At 40.4% G+C, this 9,778-nt stretch overlaps 1 protein-coding gene across 2 annotated transcripts in view; it reads left to right on the forward strand.

Moving 5' to 3' along the window:
• OSBPL11 (oxysterol binding protein like 11) overlaps positions 1-9,778 on the forward strand; it is a 100,134-nt gene extending 90,356 nt beyond the window's left edge. Inside the window, exons 12-13 of one of the 2 annotated variants that reach the window (XM_060099408.1) lie at positions 3,685-3,838; positions 8,623-9,778. In XM_060099408.1, the coding sequence (XP_059955391.1) occupies positions 3,685-3,838; positions 8,623-8,688 (220 nt within the window). In that variant the 3' untranslated portion in view covers positions 8,689-9,778. Of the gene's footprint in view, positions 1-3,684; positions 3,839-6,830; positions 7,448-8,622 lie in introns of those variants that run through there. The other variant, XM_060099409.1, reaches the window with a different exon arrangement.

Consider the following 9,778-nt stretch of genomic DNA (forward strand, 5'->3'; position numbering starts at 1 on the left):
GTGCACCAGTAACCTTCTCAGATGTCCCAAAGGCACTGAGTTTACAAAGCCACCCATAGCATGTAAATCTGCAGATTGCACAGCTGCTGGGATGCTCAGATCTCAGCCCTGCTTCTAAAGTCATGCAGTCCCTGGGGATTGGCTCGGATTTCACCCCCACCTCTGTGTGTGGTTATGTGCTCCCAGAACTCATAGAAGCAGATCCATCCTGCTGTGAGCACACTGAGAATGAGGCTGCTAAGACGGGCCCCACCCCTTCCTTTGCACGCATATGTTAACAGTGGGGCTTCAGTGGCAGACCCAGGCTCCTTCCTCTGCACACCCCTGGTTGTGGCTTGGGTCTCACTCCTGCCCCTTCACACTGTCTCCGTGTAGCCATCCCCAATCCGCTCCCCTGGTCTGTCCTCTGAAGCCTGAGTTTCAGCACCCAGCCCCTGCACACAACAGCAGACATGCGTCTTGGGCTAGAGAGTGCGTGGAGTTGGCCAGGACCTTCTGTGCAGGTCTCTCTCTGTTCTGCATGCCACAGGCTGGCTACTGCACTCTCCTTCAAACCTCTGAAACTCTCTTTCCATCCCAGCTGGTCTCCCTGCCAGTGAAGAAGTTTCTCAGGGTGAGGGAACATCTCCTCTTTCACAACTCCCTCCCCGGGGCACAGGTCTTGTCCTGATTCCTTTTTTTTTATTATTATTTTTTTATACAGCAGGTTCTTATTAGTCATCAGTTTTATACACATCAGTGTATACATGTCAATCCCAACTGCTTAGTGATCTTTTTTGCAGCTTTGGTTGTATGAGATCTCTGCCAGCATTCAGCAGGTATTTTGTGAGAATTGTTCCACATATAGGTGTATTTTTGATGTCTTTGTCGGGGCAGGTGACCTCCATGTCCTTCTATTCTGCCATCTTGATCTGGCTTCTACCTTTTGAACTTTTTGATATGTGTTTTCTGATTTCCCTTGTGGGTTTTTATTTCTCTCTTTTTTTTTTTTGGACTTGAACTTATTTAGTAATGTGTTGTTTAATTTCCAAATATTTGGAGCTTTTCCTGATATCTTCTCAGTATTCATTTAGAATTTAATTTCATTTTGGTCAAAGAATGTGCTTTGTGTGGTTTTAGTCCTTTAAATTTATTGAGATTTGTTTTATAGCACTGAATGCATTCTATCTTGGTAAATGTTTTGTGTGCACTTGACAGGAATGTGTATTCTGTTGATGTTAGGTGAGAGTATTCTGTAAATGTCAATTAGATCAAGTGGATTAATAGTATTTTTCTAGTCCTCTGTATCTTTTACTGATCTTCTGTGCACTCTATCAGTTGAGAAGAGGTATTGAGATCAGTTACTGAAATTACCAATTTTAATGGAATATTTCTCTTTATAGTTCAATAAGTTTTTGTGTCATGTTATTTGGACCTCTGTTGTTTGGGCCATACACATTTAAGATTATATGTCCTTTTCTCAGGAATGGTAACACAGTTGTTGGAAACATCCTCAAGCTTCCTGGCAAATAGGAACCATACTCTGTTTCTCCAGAATGCTGACCCTGAAAAGATTGCACGTCCTCTTGCTGCATTGCCCCCAACCCTTGGCCATTATGAGATGATCCTCCATCCGTGGTCATAGTTCTTGCTTTGAATTCTACTTTAATATTAAAATTGCCACTTAAAAATATTATTGAGATATATTTTACGTATCATAAAATTCACCTGTTTTAAGTGTACAATTCAGTGATTTTCGGTAGCTTTCCTTAGTGATACAGTTTTTACCATTAACTAGTTTTAGAATCCTTTGATCCTCCCATAAGATCCTTCATGCCCATTGATAGTTAATCCCTGTTTCTGCCCCCAGTTCCAGGGAACCTACTTTCTGTCTCTATAATTTTACTTTGGCCATTTCAGATAAATGGAATCATACAGTATGTGATCTCTTATGCCTAGCTTTTTTCACTTAGCACGTTTTTGAGGTTCATTCATGGTACAACATGTATCAATATTTCATTCCTTTTCATTACTGAATAGTACTCCATTATGTGATACTACATTTTGTCTATCCCTTCACCAACTGATGGACATTTCCAGTATTGGACTATGATGATTAATACCACAGTGAACATTCTTGTGCAGATCTTTGTGTGGACATGTTTTCACTTCTCTTGGGTAAATACCTACGAGTGGAATTCCTGGTTTGTGTGGTAGTTTTATGTCTAACTTTTCAAGAAACTGCCGAACTATTTTCAAAAATGGCTGCACCATTTTACATTCCTGCCAGAAACATATGAAGGCTCCAGTTCTCCTCATCTTCATCAACATTTGTTATTGCCTGTCTTATTTAGTATGCCCATTCTAGCTGGTGTGAAATAGTATCTCATTGTGATTTTAATTTGCATTTCCCTAATGGCTAATGATGTTGAGCATGTTTTTATGTTCTAATTAGCCATTTGTATATCTTCTTTGTTAAAATGTTTGCTTATAAATTTCACCCATTTTTTAAAATTGAATTGTTTGTTGTCTTATTGTGTTATAGGAGTTCTTTGTAAATTCTGGACACAGATCCTTTATTGGGTATGTGTTTTGTAAATATTGTCTCCTGGTCTCTCACTCATCTTTTCATTTTCTTAATGGTGTTTATTTCAGTAATCAGTTTTTATTTGATGAGGTGAGATTATCAGTGTTATTTTAGTCTTCTTCTAAGTTTTATTGTGAGGTGAGAGCCTAAAGTCACCTTTTTGCACGTGGATATCCAGCTGTCCCAGCACCATTTGTTGAACAGACTATACTTTCCCCAAAGGATTGTCTTGGCAGATTTCTTTGGCTTGGAGTTTGTTGAGCTCCCCCTGCCCTGCCCCCGTGCTGTGCCTACAAACTCTCTTAACTTGTCAGTTGGAGCACTCATAGGACCCCCTCATTTGTTTGCCTGCTCTCAGGAGTCACTGTCCTGTGCTGCCTTTTGTTCGACATCTGAAAACCATTGTTTCATTATATTTTGTCTGGTTCTATAGTTGATTAAAAGCAGGAGGGTAAATCTGGTGCCCATTACTTAATCCCGTTCAGAAGCAGAAGTGGTCTCTTCTATTTCAGCTTTTTAAAAATTTATTTCTTGGGGTTCCCTGGTGGCGCAGTGGTTGGGAATCTGCCTGCCAATGCAGGGGACACGGGTTCGAGCCCTGGTCTGGGAAGATCCCACATGCCGCGGAGCCACTAAGCCCATGAGCCACAACTACTGAGCCTGCGTGTCTGGAGCCTGTGCTCCGCAACAGGAGAGGCCGGGACAGTGAGAGGCCTGCGCACCGCGATGAAGAGTGGCCCCGGCTCGCCGCAACTGGAGAAAGCCCTCGCACAGAAACAAAGACCCAACACAGCCAAAAATAAATAAATAAATTTATTATTTTTAAAATTTATTTCTCCTTTTGCTTATTGTCTCCTAAGTTTCTTAAAAATAAAAATCTTGGTTATATAACTTAGGAAAATATAAATTATTTTTAATTTAAAAAGAAGCAGAAGCAGCAGCATCTTGGACATTAACATCAGCAACATAGTGTCAGCATTCTTGTAACTCATAGGCATGAAATTATAGATCTGATTCAGGAAATGTAATTTATTAAAATTACTGTTAATTTTGAGGGTATCAATTCTATTTAATTATCTTTTTTGAAGAATGTAAAATGTGTGGTTTTCGGATTTCAGGCGATTGTGGAGAAATGTGACAGACTCTCTGAGGGAATCTGAAATCGATAAGGCCACAGAGCATAAACGTACCCTGGAAGAACGCCAGAGGACTGAAGAAAGGCATCGTACTGAAACAGGCACACCTTGGAAAACCAAATATTTTATTAAAGAGGTATATGTCCTACATGTCTTCAGACTAAAACTCATTATCTACTTAGTGAGAACTTTAGCTTAGTAGGCTTTCCTGAATTATCACTTATATATCTTTATTTCTAAAAACAGTCCAGCTTAACCATGAGCTTTTTCATGAGCTTTTCACAGTTTGTCAAAGTAGAATAGTTTACCAGCAGTTCAAATGAAATAGATTTGGGGATTTAAATTGGCCACAAAATACCAACATTAATCTTTAATCTCAATAACAGAATATGCAGTTGACAATTTGTTGCCTTTTGTACCACAGTGAAACTCTTTGTTCACTTCCAGAGACCACATTTTAAGGATGCATGAAAAACTTAAATGGCTACACAGAGGATAGTGAGAAGTGACTAGAATCTTTGCAATGTTTAAGGACAAAAGAGTGATGTGGGGGGTGCTTAGGCTGGAAAACAGAAAATTGGAGCCATTCATTATAACTTTCTTCAAATATAGGTTAGGCTTATCGCGTAGAAGTTTCTTATCAGCTCCAATAGCAGACTTGAGCTAGGCCCAGACTACCAGGAAGCATTTTGAGCTTAACATAAGAAGGAATGTATAACAATAAAAAATATCCAATAATCGGGCTTCCCTGGGGGCGCAGTGGTTGAGAGTCCACCTGCCGATGCAGGGGACATGGGTTCGTGTCCTGGTCCGGGAAGATCCCACATGCCATGGAGCGGCTAGGCCCGTGAGCCATGGCCGCTGAGCCTCCATGGTCTGGAGCCTGTGCTCTGCAACGGGAGAGGCCACAACAGTGAGAGGCCCGCGTACTGCAAATAAATAAATAAATAAATAGATCCAATAATGACAAGTGTGCATTTTATAGTAATGTGTTCCCCATTGCTAGACTCATGTAAGAGACCATGGCTTATGTAGAAGTGTTTACTTCACTAGTTTTGCAGGTAAGACAAAATGATTCCTAAAGTCTTTTCTAAATTTAAAGTTTTGTTTTATTTTGTTTATTAATTTCTGGTAGAACTCAGAGTAAGGTGAGTAATGGACCAGAGCTGATGCCAAGAAAAGTTTTCTTGTCCATAGCCAAGTCTAAGGAAACTCACTGAATTTTAATATTGGTCTGTCAGGAAAGAATCTGGAAAAACAGTTTGTGAATTTTGCATAGTTATTACCCTTAAAAGCCTACAGTTTATTGTAGTAGTTTCATTGCTTTAATTTTTCTCATCTTTGGGTATGAAATATAAATGCCAATGTTTTCTTCCTTTCTTCCTCCCTTCCCTCCCTCCCTCCCTCCCTTCCTCCTTTCTTTCTTTCTTTCTTTCTTTCTTTCTTTCTTTCTTTCTTTTTGGCTGCATTGGGTCTTCGTTGCTACATGCGAGCTTTCTCTAGTTGTAGTGAGTGGGGGCTAATCTTTGTTGTGGTGCATGGGCTTCTCATTGCGATGGCTTCTCTTGTTGTGGAGCATGGGCTCTAGGCGCACGGGCTTCAGTAGTTGTGGCACATGGGCTCAGTAGTTGTGGCTCACGGGCTCTGGAGCACAGACTCAGTAGTTGTGGCATACGGGCTTAGTTGCTCTGTGGCATGTGGGATCTTCCCGGACCACGGCTTAAACCTGTGTTGCCTGCATTGGCAGGCGGATTCTTAACCACTGCACCACCAGGGAAGTCCCCCAAATGTTTACATGGATAGAAATTCAAAGAAAAGTACTTTACACCTCTTCGTTTTTATATGAAAAGATAAACCTTTGTAACTACTATGCAAAATTATAGTCTGGTAACCTTAGATTTTTTTCATTTCAAGCTCACTAAGATAGCATACCAGAAGCAGATTCTAAAGAGGAGAATTTTTCTAAGGGAAGGCTCCTATAAATCATTAAAAATGAACTCTAGTGGCTGAGAGCAAGAAGCTGTAATGGGTAAAAGATGCAACCGATTTTAAAAGACTTTAAAAGATAGGCCTCCTGGTTCTTGCAACTAACATGACATGTAAACATGCTACTTCTCATGTATTCTTTATTTGACAGATATTATTAAGAACCTACCACTTAATCCCTTTATTATACTTTGTGATGTTGGATAGACAGATGTAGAAAGTGATAGCAAGATATGGCAGTTGTCTAATAAAGTCGTGAATTTCTTTCTGCCTAGATAGTCTTCACTAACTGCCTGATGAAACAGTAGATTGGAGATGCTGGCTCAGGTTTGGGCCTCTTTAGTTGGTAAGATGTAAGATGGCTTTCTAAATGGTGTGCCATGACACAGTGGTACAACAATAGATGGGTTAGATTTGTGTCATATACTGATTGCCTAAGCCCATGGGGCCATCGCGTCACATCCTGTGTGTGACAGGACCGTGGACTGTGCTGTAAGAAGCACTGCAGAGTAGAAGTGAGGCTGACGAGGGTGGTAGTTAGCTGACACTGGTACCACGAAGTTCATAACAACTTTGGCGCTATTGCCATCAGGTATGGCTCTTTGCTAAGAAGAATCATATGTTATTGAAAAGTCCATTTTGTCTCCCCTGTGGTCCTAAACACAGTGCTGGGCACTTCGTAGATGTTTCATACATTTTGTTATGAGTGACAAGAGCTTTTCCTTTTGTTTGGTACTTCGATTATTGCTGTCAGACCAACAGACCAGTTTGGAGGTGGCTTTAGTTAGGTGGAGGAGTAGAGTCACTTGATACAAAGAGAGGAGGTAGAGCAGCCTGAGAAAGTATAGATGAACTTAAAGTGTCTCTAGTGTCACTTGATACGACCTACCTTCTTGTCCTGACCATTTCTCATTGACATGTCATTTATTGGATCTTCCATTTCCTCCCTTGTGCGATTAGACACATCCATCAGGATCTATTGGTCATATCCTCTTGAGCGGATGTGTATAAATGCAAGCAGGAAGGCTTTTGCAGAATAGTGGACCACATTGGAGTCAGATGTGCTAAGCCTGAACCTCAGTCATACCTTGGATAGTTTATCTACCACTTCTAACTTCAGTTTCCTCATCTGTAAAATGTAGGTAATTGTATAGAAGGTGCACTGCAAAGAACCCTGCCCCTTCCTGGGTGAAGTTGGACAACTCATTTCACTTCTCGGAGCCTCAGTTTCTTCATCTGTGAAGTGAGATGGTCAGGTGGCACGTCTTAACTTCTAAACCTAGCATTCTGTAATGTGGTTAGGCGACATCTTCTGTGTTTTTGTGTTTTGTGATAATTATCAACCAGGTGATTTAATTTAAACAACATAATGGTTTCTGTTGTTAAAGAGAAATTTTCCTGACGCTTATTAAAAATGAAAAGGAAGACTTCTTTCAAGAATATTGCAGTAGAGGAAAAAGATTGAATTCAACTCTGAATGTGTTGATAAGTGGGAATTTATAGCCAGGGGGCAAGATAAGGGAGTGGATGGAAGATTACTAAGAGGAACTTGGTCAGATGTCAAGAATGGTGGGTCGGGGGAGGCACCTGATTAGATCAAAAGTGTGAGAAGAGTTTCATTGGATATCAAAGATGAGAGAATTCTTGATAAGCTAGTTCATCAGGATTTTTTTTTTGCTAAAACTGAGTTTAGCAGGCCTAGGATGAGGCTTAGTCAAGAAGAGAGATAGAGGAGTCTAACTTTTAAAGTTTGGTCAAGGAGAGAGTCCTCGTCACTATGACCCACATAATTGCTGGGAGTAAGCCATTTTTGGAGTAAGGTAGGGTAAATCTATATTTTTAAATTTTTTTTTGAGGATTTCTTTTTTTTTTTTTTTTTCTGCGGGCCTCTCACTGTTGTGGCCTCTCCCGTTGCGGAGCACAGGCTCCGGACGCGCAGGCTCAGCAGCCATGGCTCACGGGCCCAGCTGCTCCGCGGCATGTGGGATCCTCCCGGACCGGGGCACGAACCTGTGTCCCCTGCATCGGCAGGCAGACTCTCAACCACTTGCGCCACCAGGGAAGCCCGAAGATTTCTTTTTTGATGTGGACCATTTTTAAAGTCTTTATTGAATTTGTTACAATATTGCTTCTGTTTTATGTTTTGGTTTTTTGACCAATCCCTGACCAGGGATTGAACCCACACCCCCTACATTGGAAGGTGAAGTCTTAATCACTGGACCGCCAGGGAAGTCCCTAAAAAAGTTTTTTAATGCAAATAAATTGAGGGCGATATAGGGGTTACGGACAGAGGTTCAAATCTGACTTACTTCACTTAGTCGCCTAAACACCGAACTACAGTCTTAGCTACTGTGACCTCAGCTCTGCCAAGCTCTCACCCCAGTATGCTGCTTCATGCATTTGCTGCAGCACTTTTTTCCTCACTTGGTCTTCTCCTGTCTTTCGTTCACTCTTTGACTAACTTTGTCTCCTTTTGGTATCCTTCTATTCACAGGAACCAGGGAAAACTAACAGGGTAGAGTCAGGAAAGAACTAGGAAACAATACTCAGATCCTAGAGATGCCAGTTGAGATGTAGAGAACAGCTCGTACCTTGGTGACCATTTCCTGTGCTCCACCTGCTGCCTGTCACTCCATCAGTGGGGCTCAATCTGCAGCATCTTGGCAAAATTAGCAGAATTGCTACAAATGACTTCTGCAAAGTAAAATATTCGTGGAGCACAAACTAGGTCTTCCCAGACCAGAACTTCTCACCTAATCCTAGCTTAACCACACATATTTTTTGGTGTCTTAAGCACCAAGGCTTTTTCTTCACAAACTCTTGTTTTTAAATGTGAGAACAGAATTCCATTTCAATGAAGGCATTGCATCTAGTTTTGGTTACTGATTCTGAAAATAATAGAGGAATGGTTCTTTATTTTTCTGCTTGTTTCAGGGAGATGGCTGGGTTTATCACAAACCCCTTTGGAAAATAATTCCAACAGTACAACCAGCAGAGTGACACACACTATCTAAGACTCGACCAAATGAACTTCTCTATTTACCCTATACTCTCTAAGAATGGAGTCATTGCACTGAGTGACCTGCTTCCTGATTGCACAGACTGAAACTAACCACAAGAATGTACCAGTTAGGGCACCATAGAACTGCAGCAAGACCAAAGTGTTGAAGAAGCACGATGGACATCTCACCAAGCTGTTCATGTGATGTGAGCAATATCATCTGAAGCCCTTTCACCTGAATTATTAGATGATTAATCTTTTATCCAGTTCCTGCTCCAAAAGCTAAGTTTGAATCCCCTCTTTTTGCATGGGGGCAGCAGATAAACACAACGGTGAGAACTCAGTGATTTTGATTTCTTTGTAGTGAAAATTGAAATCTCTTTCAGAGTTTGTGCTTTGCTTTCTGTCAGTAACTGAAGTATTCACTACTCTTACAACAAATCAAGAGGAGGAAGAAGATGACCCAGAAGTGGCTTCAGCCATTGTGCCTGAAATCAGTGTTAAAAAAAAGTCAACCAGGTTGTCGTAACAAGGCACTCTGTTCCTTCAAAGAGACTGTGTGCCTGTGTCTGAGGAACTTATCCATTATCCACCTCTGTTGGAACTCTCTTTTAAAAAGTATATTTATAAATTGATTAGAATTATAACCATGGAGAAGTTTTTCTTCTGAGCATTTTAATATACTTGAAAACAACATTGACTTGAAAAATTTCAGAGCATTTTTCAACCTAGTTTTATTAAATATTATACTTGAGAGACAGTTTTTTAAAATGTGGTCATGTCAATATGATGAGATTTTGGCCCTTCTCAAGAGCTGAGGCATTAAAGAACAAGCAAATATTAAAAAATAAGACTTACTGCTCTCCTTACCTTTTTTTCACTTGTAGGTTAATATCCAATATTACGTGCTATCCCTCTGGATAAGTATGCTTTATCTTACCTCTGTTCACTCAGAATTTAAAACAACTATTCATATTTGTCAGTAATTCAGAAGTTATATATGTGACTAGGTGCATGTATGGTATGTTTTGTTTTTTCAAGGAAATGCAAATGCTGAAGAAACAGTATGAAATAAAAAGGTATCAGGAA

The sequence above is a fragment of the Mesoplodon densirostris genome, chromosome 5, assembly GCF_025265405.1.
Source record: "Mesoplodon densirostris isolate mMesDen1 chromosome 5, mMesDen1 primary haplotype, whole genome shotgun sequence".
Taxonomy (NCBI): Eukaryota; Metazoa; Chordata; class Mammalia; order Artiodactyla; family Ziphiidae; genus Mesoplodon; species Mesoplodon densirostris.